We start from the raw sequence: 17,198 nt of genomic DNA on the forward strand, positions 1-17,198 counted from the left end.
TGGTTTAAACCAGCTAGATTAGGGGAAACTAAACTGGAAGAAATTCCAAGGTGTTTTTCACTTTGTTTTGTTTTGTTTTTCTTTTGAAGTATCACTGTTTGGGGACTTTTCCCTTGGTACTGTTCAAAATGGTTTTATTGTGATGCACTTGTTGGTGGCTGATCTCTGGTAGATAGCAGAGATGCTGCTTTGGCTCGTCCATGCATTCTTGGATTAGAGCACTGAGACTTCTATATTCAGTCCTGCTAAATTTATGCTTATTATTTGGGTGGCTATATGAATGGTGCTATTGCTCATCCACATTGAAATGCAATTAAAAGCCCTTTATTAGGGATTAGATTAATCAAATATTGTGCTGCCCTTTTCCTGGGTTCCAAAAATCTTCAAGATCAAGAAGAATGAAACAATGTGGTGTAAAACAATTCTGCTGCAGCAGTTTTTGAATGTTGAATATGAGTGTCTGTGTTAAAATTTCAGTGAAGAATCACATATCAACTAAAAGTACTTGCAAGCTCCATATATTACTTACATCTGTGCTTTGGGTTATGTCTGATGCCAGTTTACCCCATCTCCTGAACAAAAATGATTTTATCTTTGTCTCTGAATATGTTTAGTAAAATTTAAATTTCCACTCCAGATAAAACAAAGGATTACAAGATCATAAATAAGAAAAGTCTGACTGCTTGTGCTTTTCTTTTCCTAATAAAGGACAGGAAGAAATGCAAAATAATCTACTAATATTGTGAAACACAACTGGATGTTATTTAACTGGGCAGTAAAGGAACTATTTTAAGTGTTTCCTATTACTTCAAACAGGTGGTTCAAGCATGCTATTTGGAGTTCACTTACAGTCAATAGATTCATGGTTAATAACTTAAAAATTCTTTCTAAAAGTGTTATAACCAAAATGTGGCAGTCAAACCTGAAGCCTGAATTAAGATGCATTATTTTTTAAGGAGCAAAAAGCACCTACATTTAACCAAAATGTATTTTCAAGAATTTGATTAAATTTACATAAGGAGTCTGAGGACAGCTTGGTTTTATTTGCCATATTTATTATATTCAGTGTGCACTGAAAAGAAGTTGATCTTGCTGCAATGATGTCCTGGCAGTGTAAAAATATATGTGATAGGTCTGACCAATGCATCATCTTTAGCATTTACTTATCACTAATTGAAAAAGAGGGAGATAAGGGGGAAATTATTTGAAAAACCTTCAGGGATATTTTGCAAAGCTGACAAGGAGAGTTCTGAAAATTCTCAAAATGTTTGAAGTTTTAAGCATATGCTTGAAGTTGTACGCATATTCTTACACAGGGAACTGTTTTAGACTTTTCCCTTCCATGAAAGGCCATCACTAGGAATAGCTGACCATATACTGCAGTTAAGGGAATAAAATCTTTAGATATTCTCACAGGAATTTAGATAAATATTGTATCTTTCAAAATATGTGGGTTTTTAACTAATATTTCATTCAAAAAGCAGTGGGGTGTTTTTTCTTCTTTTTTTCCTTAAAGCCTCTGCCTCCCTGCCATGACTCTAAGGAATCTATGCAGGTGTATAAACAGCACTGCAAAATAGCAGAAGAGTACCATGAGGTCAAGAAAGAAATTGCTCTGCTGGAAGAAAGAAAGTGAGTAACTTTCCCAAAGGATTTACTCTCCTATATTCTCTTTGTAAAACCCTGTTTGAACCATGAAGGTTTAACATTGTATGTTCTGACCTTATATACATATACACCTATATATGTATATACTTATTTATACACACCTTATAAATGTGGCCTTCCACTATCTGGAGGAAGACTACAAGATGAAGAGAGACTATTTATAAGGGCCTGGAGTGACAGAACAAGGGAATGGCTTCGAACTGACAGAGGGCAGGGATAGATGGGATACTAGGAAGAAATTCTTCCCTGTGAGGGTACTGAGGCCTTGGCACAGGTTGCCCAGAAAAGCTGTGGCTGTGCTATCCCTGGAAGTGTTCAAGGGCAGGCTGGACAGGGCTTGGAGCAAGCTGGGTTAGTGGAAGGTGTCCCCTGCCTGTGACATGGGGTTGGAACTGCATTATCTTTGGGGTCCCTTTTACCCCAATCCATTCTATGATCCTATGATTTCATGCCACTGCCTGATGGTCACAGAAGAGCACAAGTTGGCCATTGTTCTATAGGATCAATTGAGGCCACTAAGGGCTGTCATAGTTTTGGGCCCTCACCTTTGTGGATATCCCTTAAAACCTTCACTGACAAGCCTCCAAGTCACATAACAATCCAGTTCAGCTGGTGCAGGTTCCTTTTCAATTTTACTTTATTCAATAAACTTTGCACGCTTTACTGAAGAACAAAATGGATCCTCATTTAGGCTTTGAATGTTTGACAGTATTAGAAAACATGTTTCTGTGAGGTGCTTTGTTTTTGTGTACACTGGTTCAATATACATTGGCATTTCAGGTGTTCATACCCAAAGTGAATAAGCTGGAGACTTTTTTTCTTGTCTATGGCCTGTACTCACAGCCCTGTCATCTTTTACCTGACTATTAAATGGCAAAGGGCACTCTGTGGCTGTCAGTCCCTTTCCACAAGAAACCTGAAAAAGAAGCTCAGAGAGAGGAAAGAAGGTGAGTAGTAAATCTCTGCCCAGCTGACCTTGCAGTTCAGCCAAGTTTGCATGGTGTCTTGGTTTGAAAAGGCAGGCATCTGCTAAGGAAGGCAGAAACCTCCCTTGAAATGGAAAAATCTCCCCCCTCAGAATTATTATGATTGTGAAATCAAGGGGCTCTCAAGCAAAGATATGGGAATAAGAATAACAGTTCTTTATTAGGAAAATTAAAATAAAAATGCAGTAGTACAAAAAGCCACTGAGAGTCAGAGTACAACCTAACACCCTGTCGGTCATGGTGTTGGTAGTAGTCCGATTAAATGGTGGCTACAGTCCTCTTGGAGTGACAGATGTGGTTCTGTTGAAGCAGTGATCCTGTAGAAAGGGTGTAGTTTACCTCTGAAGGTCAGTGATGGTGAGATGGGTCTGATCTTCCTCTGGGAATCCAGTGGAAATGGCTGCTTGTGGTGTTCCAAGTCTCAGATTATGTCCAGGTAGGAATGCTGGGCTCCTCCCACTGAGTGGAGCATCTCACAATGGGATGATGTAATTTTATCAGTCATGTAATGAGACTCAATGGCCCATTATCAGAAGAGATCCCACTGGAGGGAGGATGGGTCATGGAAGAGATAAAGAACACTGCCCTGCCTGGTTTTAACAGCTGGTAATAGAATACATACTTCTGATTACATCTTGCATTGCAACCCAAGACACATGGGAATCTGCAGCTGCAGAAGCAGGATGATGGGAGGGAAACTGTTGAAATCCTGTAGTCTTACAGGACTGCCAAAGAACTCCCTGAATCCAAGCTATGCAGGGTAAGAAAGTGAGATATCTTTATTTGGGTTGATGGCTATAGGCACAACATAGTTACTTTTTGCCTAAAGTGTCAAAGCTAGTTGAAGTTTCCCACTGCAAATTCACTGAAGGATCTGTGTGACACTCATGCCACAGACTGTGTCTGTCGGCACAGATGCCAACAGACTGTAACAAAAGCTTAAAAAGAAGATGTCCAATGTAATGGGAGAATGTATTTTGTGTTTGATTCATATTTGCAGTGTTTGCATTTGATTCACCATTAATTGAACTTGGCCAATCAAAAGAAATTGGTATTTTTAAAAAGATTAGAAGATAAGTGATTTTTTTAAATTTGCAATGATTTTTCAAATTTTGTTGTTTAATGTAAGCTGCTTACCTATGTATCTAGCAATCAACCACGTGTCTTTGTCTACTCTACCAAGTGCAATATAAAATATTAAATGATTAAGTGCTTGACTTTAGTTGTATAAACACCAAAGGTAGCCTTCAATCATTTGAGTTTTAGAGTCCACTAATATAAATCCATTATTATTAATACTGGCACAATGTTGAATCAGTTATGCCTATTTATGAAGAATGCTTGGAGCCCATGAAAATGAGACATTCACATATATTTTTGCACTTTCTGGAATTAAAAAAAAAAAGTTGCTGTTTGAATGCAATTTTTTTTATCTATAAATCTGTGGTACTAGCTAAATTAGACAAGGTTTGCTTCTTGAGAACAGCAGGTAGATGTACAAAATTGTTTACCTGAACTCACAACTATCCTAATCAACCTCTGAACCCAGAGGTCAGCCTCTCAGTGGTGCTTATCCTGGATGAATTAAAGGGCTTCAGGCTGGCATTTTCCTTCATTCCACCAGTGGATGTCAACAGTGAAACAATGTCAGGAAGCTTTCACCACTGCCATCTTTACTGAACCTGTTCTGGGAATTCCATGCCCCAGTAAACATATGTTATGAGTGGCTGTATAAAGCAACAAATGGAATTGTATTACTGAGACTTTTATATACTTTCTAATTACATATTTGCAGCCTTGTGTTCACATGCTGTACAGTGTGAAATGCCTAAATGTGACATATCAGGGCAGCAACTTTCATACCTCCCATGTGTCTTAATCTGAAAAAGTGATCCTACAGCACTGGGATCAAAGATGTTTAATTTCCTACAAGCTGGTGCACTGTGGTTGCCTGATTTTGAGGTTTAACAAGCTGCAAATGCCAACTGAAGATACTTTTTCTCCAAATATGGGCTGTTTATAACCCCTTCCTCCAGGAGGGTTACCAGTTTTGTAGTATTTTGGAGCAGGTCTCATAAGAATGCCTTCCCCCATTACATATCCTTCCTTTCTGTAGCAGTCTGTTTTTATTAAACCCTCCAAAATTAACTGGGGTCTCTTTACCACATGAAGTTTGGTTGAAATTGAAAGGTTGATTAGAAAGTTATTAGGACACATGTAACTTTACACACACGTAAACAAACAAACCTGAACATGATAGCATTGATTTTTATCTAAAACTAGATAGAAAGGGAGTGTAAGTGTGGAGGCAAAAGAGTAAGTGAGAAGTAAAGGAGAGTTTTGCTCTCGTGTTCACTGATTTATGTGTAAAATCTTTCCCAGCACTTACAGTAAGAGAGTTAAAAGTAGTTTGGTGGCTAGCATATACTGAATGAAGAGTGGATTATAATGGCTGGTGTGGCATGCATGTTTTGCATTGTGTGTGTACATATATGTATATATATATATATATATATGTATATGTATTTATATGTGTGTGTATACTTATATATGAATATACTTACATATGCACCTTATAACTGTGGCATTTCACTACCTGAAAGGAGCCTGCAAGAAAGATGGAGAGACTATTTACAAGGGTGTGTAGAGATAGAACAAGACAGAATGCTTTTAAACTGATAGAGAGTAGGTTTGGATTGGATATGAAGAAGAAATTCTTCTCTGTGAGGATGTTGGGACACTGGAAATGGTTGCCCAGACAGCCCTGGCTGCCCCATCACTGGAAGTAGTGAGTATTCCATTTTTAAAAGGGAAGAATGCTTTGACTTGTCTAAAAAGTCTGATGAGATGCACAAGCTTTTAGCCTCAAAACCAATTACGAACAAATTGAAAATATGGAGTTTGGAATTTTCTAAAATTTGCCCCTGCTGTAGGTGTCTTCTTCTACATTTGAACTTGAATGTATGTAAACGAAGATTTCCAATTGTCTGCTACACCTGCTATCTATTGTCTATTTCCCTTAGATATTATTTTGATAAAATGGACAATGATTAAGTCCATCCCTTGTAATGGGAACAAACAGATTTTATAATGTTTTTCAATGTACATTTTTACCAAAGGTGATCATAAGTGCTGTTGGATGGTATCCTTGCCAGTGCTCCCAACTTCTTTCCACAGATCAATTCACCTGTGTCATTCCAATGACAAGTCTCACCTGTCAGTTTCTGCACCTATGGTGCCTGCTGATAGTACACACAATGCTGAGGGATATGACTGACAGAAAAAAAAGCAGAAAATTGATTGAGCAAATATTTTCTATTTGTTGGCTAGGAGGAAGAAATGTTACCCTGTAACCCTGTACAGGTATTAGAGCTATTTAGAGAAAGAAAAAAAAAAAAAAAAAAAAAAAGGGAATAGAGTTAATTCTACTTTGAACAATTTTATTTCCAACCTCCAAAGTTCAGTGTAACCAAACATAAAATAATATATGCAGGTATATTTTTATATCATTTTATAAGAAAGAGAAAGCTGTAAAACATTGTATTAACAATAGTGAAAAACATTGAATCTTACAACTTTTCAAAGGCTTTTATTTCTGCTCATCTTTACGTGTAATGTGAGCATTGAGTATGCCAAAGCAAAAAGTCAGTGAAATGAAATGACAAGGGTGGATTTTCATCAAGGCAAAAACAAAGCTTATTTACTTTTATTCTTTTGTGCAATATAGATGGCAAGAGAATGTACTAGGTTGGCAGTAGGAGAGATGACAAATATTTCACAGGAAAATGGGAAATGTGAGAGAGAAAAAGAGGTTGCGTTTTCAAAAAAGGGAAAATCAAAGGACAAAACAAATAAGGATGGGAAAAGAGGTTACTCAAGAAAAAAAAAATAAACAAGAATTTTAAAGAACATTGGGTAGATTTTTTTTCTAATTTAATCCTAGCTTTGTTTGCTATCTTCACTCAGACTTCACATTTATGCCAGAAATACATAGTACAAGGGAAAAAACCGCTCTGGAATGGGAGACATGATTGAAAATAAAGGAAAGGGTGTGGAAGCAAGAACACACCACATTTAGGGCACAGAATGTAATTTAATTTATGTTCCAGAAACACACACGTATTTCCATAACAGATGGTTTTGGGTATCTAACTTTGGGTGAAAGGGATGAGATGGCTGGTTATTTTGAGCACTTGTTATATTGCTATTACTAGATAATGACCCTGGATTATGTAGTTAAATATTAGAGTTGCCATGGTTGCTAGCTGTATCTTATATTCTTAGCACTGGATGGTTATCTCTTTTTCCTCCTCCAGACAATTTTAATATAACTCTACAGAAAATATCATTTGATTACCACCTGGTTTAGGATCACTCATTTTCTTGGCCATGGATATGATTTCTTTTCCTTCTTTTACACATTAGACATAGAATCATAGAATTGTTAAGACTGGAAAATCCCTTTAGGATTATCAAGTCCAACCACCAACCCAGCACCACCTCCCTGTTCACCATTAAACTGTGTCCTCGAGTGCCACCTCTACATGTTTTTTTAATACCTCCAGGGATGGTGACTCAACCACTTCCCTGGGCAGCCTATTCCAGTGCTTGACAAACCTTTCAATTAAAAAGTTTTCCTGATATCTAATCTGAACCTCCCCTGGGACAACCTGAGGCTGTTTCCTCTTTTCTTGTCCCTTGTTCCCTGGGAGCAGAGCCCAACCTCCACCTGGCTACATGCTCCTGTCAGGGAGTTGTGGAGAGTGAAAAGGTCCCCCTGATCCTTCTTTTCTCCAGGCTGAGCCCCTCCAGCTCCTTCAGCTGCTGTGGTGCTCCAGACACTTCCCCAGTTCCGTTCCTTTCTCTGGACACACTCTAGCCCCTCAATGTCTCTCTAGTAGTGAAAGACCCAGAACTGGACTCAGGACTCGAGGTGTGGCCTCAGCAGTGCCCAGCACAGGGGAATAGTCACTGACTGCCCTGATCCTGCTGGACACGCTGTTGGTGATAAAATCCAGGATCCCAATGGCCTTCTTGGCAAATGACATGCAGTGGAGATGTCTGCTTCATTTTGTGGGAACCTTTCATATGTTTTAGCTTGCTCTCATGACCATATGACTGTTTCTATGCTTTTTAGACCAGAGGATTTCTCCAGGTACAGCTTCTTGAGTGTCTTTCCCAACACTGTGAAGACAAGTAGTTTCCAGACTTCCAGCTACTTCAGAAAAGGATTGGTGTAAACCTTAAAGGCAGCATTTTAGCTCAATAATTTTCCCATTTGAGACCTTTTTCTTCATCATCTCGCATATATGCAAAATATATGTTACTTGCCAAATACTAGAAATTAAATTACAGCTTTTCTAATACAGAAAGACCTCCTCTTCTAGAAGAAATGTTCTTGCCTTTGGAAGGTCATTTCCAACTCAAACTGTTCTATCATTCTATGATGATTTATGTGTTGGTATCTGAGACACATTTTCATTTACATTAAAGCAGAATTTAACGCCTTTAATGGTGTTGTTGTTGAATTAGTTAGGTGACTTCAAACATGCAAGGACAATCTCCTCAGACAGCAGTTACCTTACACAGTCTCATAATTCCCCCTGATGGGAAAGACATGCCAAATGTGGGAAGAGGAAATGACCTTATGGCCACCAGTACAGACCAGTTGTTGGGAAGATACTTTACTGCCACAGATGCATGATCCTGAATAACTTGTTCATAACGGGGGAAAGGAAAATCTGATTCTTTGTATTTTGGAAACTGTTTACCTTGCGTTCAGTCCAACTCTAAATACACTTATCTCCAGACAGATTTATCTGCTTAGTCTGTCACTTTTCTTTATATTTCTTCCTTGTGAATATGAGTGTTGAGGAGCTCTGTTCTCTGCATGTTTAGTCATTAAGGCCAGAACAAGAGAAATAATTTCCTTAAACCATGCTGTGTTTTTCTCCTGCTTGTAGTTTATTGGTTTATGATGCAAATCACTAATGTTGCCCTCCCCAAAAAAGAACACTTCAAGTGCATGTTACAGATTGTCTCAAAGCTTTGAGCAACTCAGTTTAGAAAATACCTTATCAATACTGTTAATATTTAAACCTGGAGTAACCATTAACAGAAAACACAGATTACACAGTGCTACATGTATTTATTAAGCATCCACAACAAAGTCTAGATGGTGCAAGAGCTTAGTATGGTGTTCTTTAACCTCTGACAACTAAGTTCAAATCTTGGATTAGATCAGATGTAAATGATAGTTACTGTCCTCATCCTTTTGTGAGCTCAGTAAACTACACCATTCATAACATTTAGCAATTCCCTGGTACTCTAATTTTAGATCTGTGGCAGGCTGACAGTATTAGCCTGAAACATCACCCTATCCCGTAAACAGGTGTGGATCCTGATGGGAAGGGACTAAGTAGGTTCTGCTGACTCAGAAGTGGGCAATTTTACTACCTCAGTGCAAGGAAACTACTTTCTGTGAGGGAGGTTCAAGAGTGTGGACTACAGCAATGAGTATATTTTGATTTTAATGCACTTATAATTTGTTTGATAGCAAAGCTAAATTCTGGGGAGAGGAGAGGGAAGTTATCTGTGCTGCTTGAATATTACTGGAGAGCAGCATGAAAGCTATGCCAGCACAGAATGTCATCAAATCAGGACTGACCTTCATTACTAGAACTGTCTGAGCTTGCACGTTGTTTGTCTGTGCCTCTCCTGGCTCAAATCCAGGATAGTCAGTACCATTCCTGAAAGTTCCCACAGAAAAGGTTTGCTGCTTTTAAGATGCTGATTTCCTAGTGGTGTGTTCATTGTATCTCCCATTTAAGAAGGCTGTAATTACTCATCAATGTAAGAAAAGTAAGGAAGAATGATTCTGAATTAATTTGTTTGGACACTTCAGATTTAAGAGTTTTTGAAACAGTAATTTGAAAGAGCTTAATTTAGCCCTTCAGTCCAACATTGCACCAGAGAATAATTGCAAAGAAGTATTGCAGAAGTTCTCATTTGGTCTCCAGAGATAAGAGCCTTTCAGAGGAAGTCCAGGGAGACTGAAAAACAAAAACCAAACCAAACAAACAAACAAAAAAAAAACCCAAAAACAAGCATCTGGAGTTGTAAAACCTCATTGTCCCTGAATGTATTTCTCACATTAAATCACTTCTCCATGGCCTCTGGCCCATGAATAAGAGCTGTCTAGCAAGATTGTCTTGACTTCTTTGAAAACTGGTTTATCTACAATGGCCCAACCACAGAGAAATGAACCTATTAGTGGCTTGATGTGTTTAAAACTTGTACAGCTATATTGTGTTAAATGTAAACAGAATTTACCGAGCAAAAATACCCTCTTGATGTTTCCTCTCAAAGGCCTGGCTGAATGTACCTGTCACCTGGTGAAAGGAAAAATAAGAGGCTTTGCTGCAGCATAGCTGCTCTGCATTACCTCAGTAGTATAAAACAAAGATATCATATAGGAGGATGCCTATATGCTGCCTCTTTGGCTGATTTTAAAAATTCTGAAAAAGCTGACAACTGTCTTTTTTTTCTTTCTTTTTTTTTCTTTTTTTTTTTTTTTTTAAATCTATGGGAAGCACAGCTGGTAGAAATGGCTGTACCAAAGTGTCTCTTCTAACTTGTGACTCCTTTAACTGCAGCAACTATGACTGTAAACAGTCAACTAAACCATGGACAAACTCTGCTATCACTGAAAGCTGCAGTAAAGACAGAGGAAAGTCAGACTGATTCTTAAAGAGGGCCACACAGAATTGTTTTTCAAAAGCCAGACTTACAGTTTTGCAGTTCTAAGTGGGAGCTTGTCAGCTACAAGTAACATAAGTTATCAGCAAACACAGAAATGTTATCTTTTTGTGAATACTCTGACCTGTGGGAATAGAATTCCTGATCTGTAGGCATTTCCTGTCTGAAAGCACTGGTCTAGCCTGACAAGTGGGCTCCCTTAAGGACTGCAGTGAAATCTATCCACTATGAAGGCATTAATAACTTCCTGCTGATGATCTACAAGCATTGTTTTGACATGAGTGAGAAATTATGTCACAGGGCTATGAACAGTTAGAAGATTAACTAATCTCTGAGACAGAATGATCAAAAGAATCTTTTAGAAGAGGCTTCCTGTAACGGGTGAATTTTGGCTTAAAGGGAAAAAAAACCTCAGAGGCCAAGCTAGCCTAGTGAGTTACAAAGGGGAGAACAATTAGGTACTCTGTGAGTTACTCATGCCTTCAGTGTTTTAAAATCTCTTTTGTCTTAACTTATGCTGAGGTAATTTTGGTTGATACTATATGGGAAACTCCAGCTCCTGGCCAGCTCTGGGAATACAGGGCACTGTGACTCCATCCAAAAGAAGTAACAGCTTAAATCCTCTTGTGTCTGTACTTAAGAGGACCAGGAGGGGTCAGGTTTGCATCTATATCACTTTTCCTCAGCAACAGGGCTAAGGTCTGAGCTTAAACACATTATAGAAACAATATATGCAGTTCAGTGTCTACTACTTGCTGGATTTGTTTGTAGTAGAGAAAAGGAAACCAGGCTCACTTCACAGAACTTACTGATAAATCTAACCAACCAAACAAAAACACCTTGCTCTCTTTCAATGATATCTGGTATTAAGAGAAAAATAAGTTGTTATTGTTCTGTCAAAGTATTAGCAAGTCATCTCCAGGAACTTGATTCTCCACTGTGAACTGTGTGCTCAACTCCTACTGAAGTTAGAGATCACAGAATCATACAATCAATAGAATAGTTTGGATTGGGAGGGACCTTAAAGCTCATCCAGTTCCACCCCCTGCCATTGACAGGGACAGCTTCCACTAGACCAGGTTGCTCCAAGCCCCATCCAACCTGGCCTTGAATACTTCCAGGGATGGGGCAGTCACAGGTTCTGGGCAACCTGTGCCAGGGCCTCAACACCCTCATAGGGAAGAATTTCTTCCCAATATCCCATTTCCTGCTCTCTTTCAGTTTAAAGCCATTCCCTTGTATTGTCACCTGTGTCAAGAGTCCCTCTCCAGCTCTGTTGGAACCTCTTTTGGTACTGGAAGGTGGTCTAAGGTCTCCACAAAGTCTTCTCTTCTGCTGAACAGTCCCAAACACAGACATATGAACACAGTATTTTTCAGGCTTGGTCACTGAATAGCAAACCTATCCAAGATTTTGGAAGCATAGTCTTTTAAAGGGGAAAACAGGACTCCTAAAAATTAATTCTGTAGGTCCTTGTTTCACACAAATTCAAGTAATAAAAATAAGTTAACAACCCACAGCCCATCTTTGACCTAACACATGACAACAAATTTTTGCCAACTGCTATTTTTAATATTTGGGGTTTTTTTCATAATCGTCAGAAAGGAGCTGATTGCCAGACTGGAACAAGTGGAAAAAGAAAGCATGGATGCTGCTCAGCTGGCTAAGGAGTATGCAGAACTGACAGAGGAGAACCGAACACTGAAGCTGGCCCAGACGCAGTGCGTGGAGCAACTGGAAAAGCTCAGGATACAGTACCAAAAAAGACAGGGTTCCTCATAACTCCCAACTAGCTCATGTGAGGCAGTTCATACAGGATTGGTCCTGTGCTGGAAAGAGATTTTAAAATAAAGATCTGTTTAATATGTTACAACACTTTACTACAGATACAGAGTATGTAGAAGTCTATATTTGATTTAATGCTTGCCACCCAGTAGCGTATTATAATGGATATTTCATCCATTATATAATAGATGTTTTATTTCAAGTAATGTAATTGAAGTTAATCTATCCCCATTATATGTTCTAGTGGATCATGTTTCTTTTCTAAACATATTTCTTCCAATTTAAGAAGATATGGACACACTAGAAAATTATATAAATAGTCTCTGTGTTGGAAATTTGGATCATACTAAAGCATACGGCAGGGATGATGTTAATATATGGAATAGATATATGTTAATTTTAGTCCAGTGAATTCTTTTTAAATTATTTTCCTCATGCCTAAAGTGTTTGGAAGTTATCTTGAAGCAGATCTCCTCACTAGTAAAAACTATACTTCATGTCAACGTCACACTGTTGTATAAAATCTGAAAAACTGCACATTAAAAATTGAAGTTACAAAATATTTTTTTATCAAAAAAGTGCACTGCCAGTGATAATTTGCAAGTTATAAAATTAAAGGGAAACAGAAGAGATCAAATTTTTCTTCCTCAAGTGTAAAGATTACTTGAGTGTCTTTTTAGTGTACTTTTTGGCATGCAAGAAATGAAAAATTAATGTAAGAATCATAGTTCCATCATAGTTTCAACTGAGATTATGTCAGTGAAATTATTGTGAGGATCTTTTGTTCTTATTTTCTGGTCTATTTTGAAACATAAAAGGCTGTAAGTAGGGACAGGAGTTCTGTGATACACAAACAACTGGGAAGTAAAATGTCAGTTTCACTTGCTCTATTTATCCCTTTATTTTCTTAGATCAACTTAAAAATCTTCATTATACTTCTATTTCTATTCATACAGCAGTTTTTTCATTAAAAGTGGATGTAGAAAAGCCCTTTTATATTCTGAATGTTCTCAAATCACCTTGTATTTTAAACTCTGTTTGACAGATGCAGCTTGTTACATCTTCATGAGCTTGGAATTCAACTTAGTATGTTATTAGTACTGAAATGTGTCTTAGTAATTGAAATTATGAACTTAAGATTTGCACCAGGACTTAGCTTTGATTATTATCATTAATCTATCATGAAAATGGGATTTCATGTTTATCAGAACAATTCCTGGCAGCAAAGGGGACAAAAAAAATAATTGCAAGCTGCCTGTAATTTTTCTGTGCTAATTGCCTACAGTATTCCCTGCAGCACAGGTGGGAAAACTGGCTCTGCGTTACTCCAAGCACCTGGCACTGCAGCAGGACAGCATGAAGAGGTAGTAGGAGAGGACAACCTTGTTTCCACTTCTCTTCCTGAGCCACCAGGGCAGCATCAGCATCCAAACTTGGCACTCTTCCTGCTGTACCCGGGAAATCACCACTCTTGAGGCATGTGCTTCCTGCTGGGATGCTCCCTGAGCAGTGTAACACTCTATTATTCCTCTTTCCTTATTATCCGAGGATGCAGTTTGCACTGTACCTTGTGGGAGTTGAAGAGGGAAAAACCCCATAGTTAATAAAAACCACTTGGAATATCGGGCCTGGAAATGCTGGAAAAGCCTTGTTTGAGTTTTCAACTGATGGGAAACAACTTAAAGAGAAATCAGAGCTTTACTCTGAGCACAGACCACCACAGAACCTAGAATGTACTTTTTTTTTGCTTGTGTTTATGTGTTTTGAACAAGACAATTCTCATTTTAAAACGGTTTGTCATTTTGGTCAAAGGTTTTTCCATCTAGCCTTGAAAACATCATCCAATCAGAAAATTTCAGTGAATTAATTGAAAACCATATAAAGTACATAAGTACATAAAATTAGTTTATTGACAGACTGGCTTTGGATGCAAAATGGATCAGACAGCAGACCTTTACTTACTTACTTATTTACTTACAAATAACTGTGTTCACCTTGAAATTTTCTATATAAGTGCAGTCTCTATGCTTTAGATATCAGGAAAATTACAGACCATATGCTGGGAGAAAAACCTGAGGGAGGGCCACAGTCAGGTAGAGAAGGAAAGCTGGGTTTCATTTGTGACAATCAGTACTTTGAGAATAGTTAGGGAGTATGTTTTTCCTAACCTGTAGGCACTGACCAGTGTAGAAGAATTCAAGAAATATTTTACAGATGTGCAGACACCAAATTTTTGGTGTGGTCCAGCCTACCAGCCTGGATAAATATGAAATTCTTAAACCATCCCAAACTAATTTAAGTCAAAGATTTATATTCAACTTGGACTGTAGCTATGTGCAATCAAATTTTCCTCCTGCTTTTAGTTATGGTGAAAGTAAAAATAACAGTCTTGTATCAACATGTTTGCCTGCATGCATGCTCATGTGCCTGAGAGAAGGGACTCAGAGAAATTGTATTGCAATACAATTGAGTAAAACTGATAAAGAAATACCAAGGAAGAAAAATTAAAAGTATCTCTTGAAAACTATTTTTATGAGAAAAAATGCTTGGGGAAGTGGGATTCAAAGGCAAGAAGGTACAGAAGTGGAATTTTCAAAAAATATTCATAGACAAGTTAAATTAAAATGTAGCATAGTCAACATAATGCAGAAAATCATCCAGGTGTTGAAAAGAGCAAAGGTAGCTGGAACAACCTTCTGAGAGATGACTGCTGTATCTATCATCCATCTCTTGATTTGTTTATCAAGGGCATAATAATGAGAAATATTTTCACATTCAGTAACTCTCCAGTTTTGACATGCTGAGTTTTTCTCTAGATAGTGGAGCTCTACTGACTAAATAGCTGAAATTAAGTTTTTTAGCTTAATTTCAAGCATTCAAAGCATTTATCATACCGATCCTGTATTTTTCACATAGACAATATGATCTATGTCCTGGTTGAAGTGGTTTGTATGTTGGGTCCTGTTGTATGTATCACACTATAAAAACAAGTTTTATACAATTATTTCAAAGAAGGTTTTACATTGTATTTCACCCAAGAATTTAGAAACCAGTTTTTGAAATCAAGTACCAATGAAAGGTTCACTTTTATAGCATGTGATTACAACCTGTGAGAGCTGCAGCTGTATTACAAAGTGTATTTCTTGCTGTTATCCAGGTTATTCAGCTTAGAAAAAGTAAGCATGCCACCACCATGGTAAATGCATTTGCTTCAAACCACTTAAGAAGCAGTGAAGTACATGGGTTTAAAATAAAAACAAGACCTGTGCTTTCCACTTCTATCATTGCTAACTAACTTTCTTCCATCATAAAGAATGCTGAACAAACTCAGTTTAAGGCTTCCAGTTAAAAAGGATATGACTCATGCGGTCTTGAAACAGCCAGAGCCAAGGGTGACTTGACACTTGGAAAGTCTGGAAGATGAGGAGCTGTTTGAGTTCAATGCCTTTTTAAAAAAAAATGTTTCCCTTTTCAAGATTACCTCTGTTTTGTCTGTTTTTGTGAATTAATGGTCTTTGGAAGTGTGTCACCTTTCCCCAGAGGCTTTATTGCCATCTAGGCCTTTGTGAGGATTACACGCTGTTAACAGTGGGGACAGGTGGGACAGAGAGGTGTTCTCAGCCTGCCTTTGGGCTGTGTGGTTGGGGAGCTCTGCCACATGAGCCTTTGCTGCTTCATCTCCAGTCACAGGACACCTTGCAGAAATGAGCTAGTCACAGTAATAATCATGAAGCCACTTGGTGTTTTTCCCTACCTAAAATTCTTCTCTTGATCAATGCACAAAGTGGAAGTGTCTAAAGGAACTGGGATTCTTGTCTGGAGGAGACTTGCCTCTCTTTCTGTGGGGGTACAAAATGTGAAATGGTGGAAGAACAGGGCTGCAGGGAAAGGAAGTTTGGTCCAGGCAGTGATGTAACAGGAAGAGCACTGGGCCTGTTGAGCAGGATTGTGAAGAGAGTTAACAAAACCTGGGTGCTGCCATGACTTTTTTCTCCCACCTTCATACTCCCACAGCTATACCTGTGCACCCACAGTTCTGAGGATCTTCTCCCGCCTGGTGGAATGTCATAGCATGCACATGCATGGATGATATGGTGATAAATATCCTTGGAAAACCTATCATGGAACTATGAACTGTCTTCATGACAGGCCTGGAAGACGTGCAGCAATGAAAGACTAAGGCTGAACAAGTACCAAAAATCTGGGTTCTGCTGTCCATCTTGATGTACTTTTCTGGGACAAGACCAGACACTGACTGCATGACTGCACCATGGTGCACATTACAGAGGGAGGGGAAGGTAGCAAAGCAGAGCTGGAGGGGCAGCCTCGACCTCACCATTTCCTCCACTGAGTGGCTTGGTTTTGCAATGTTAAACTGGGAGTTATCAAGATGGTCTTTAAGATGCACACCAAAACTGTGAGGTTGACACTTCAAATTCAAAGTAGATTATTTTCTAAGAATGAAAAATCTACCTTGCTTGGGACAGTGCCAGTCACCTCTAGGTTCTTCAGTGCTCCTAACAAGTAATGTCATGTGTTACTCATATGAATGAAAGATTACAACCATTCACAAATCACTGTTATCTTCAACCCAGGCTTCCTCCACTGCATGGTTTATGCTGTAGAAAGCACAAGATTTAGCATATGAGTCACTCTGCTTTTATACACACCAATTATCAGTTCCCCCTTCTAAACCTCAGTTCCTTTAATTCCCCTGACCACAATCCATCCCCACTGAGTAAGTAGCGTCAGTCTAGAGCTCAGATCCAGCTGTCTGACGATCTTATGACATGGTCTGATGATCACCATGTGCTCAAGGTGGTTTCCAAATGCTACATATGATGTTTTGTGGTTCGGTGCTGGTATGTGACAGCAAGGAATTCTACCAGCCTGCAGGTGCCTGCTGTGAGACATGCTTGGTTTCCATGAAATGGTTAGAAAATATGAGAATAGGTGGTCTGTGGATTTTGTTATTTGTCTGAATCTTAGACTAAATTTTAA

At 38.5% G+C, this 17,198-nt stretch overlaps 1 protein-coding gene across 2 annotated transcripts in view; it reads left to right on the top strand.

Annotated features, from left to right (window-relative positions):
• The window catches only part of MAP3K7CL (MAP3K7 C-terminal like), a 32,794-nt gene extending 18,070 nt beyond the window's left edge, over positions 1-14,724 (top strand). For both annotated transcript variants that reach the window (XM_015645879.3, XM_033518058.1), the window contains 2 exons: positions 1,517-1,632; positions 12,014-14,724. In XM_015645879.3, the coding sequence (XP_015501365.1) occupies positions 1,517-1,632; positions 12,014-12,194 (297 nt within the window). In that variant the 3' untranslated portion in view covers positions 12,195-14,724. The remainder of the gene's footprint in view (positions 1-1,516; positions 1,633-12,013) is intronic.
• Positions 14,725-17,198: the final 2,474 nt, after the last annotated feature.

The sequence above is a fragment of the Parus major genome, chromosome 1 (genome assembly GCF_001522545.3).
Source record: "Parus major isolate Abel chromosome 1, Parus_major1.1, whole genome shotgun sequence".
In the NCBI taxonomy this organism is placed as follows: Eukaryota; Metazoa; Chordata; class Aves; order Passeriformes; family Paridae; genus Parus; species Parus major.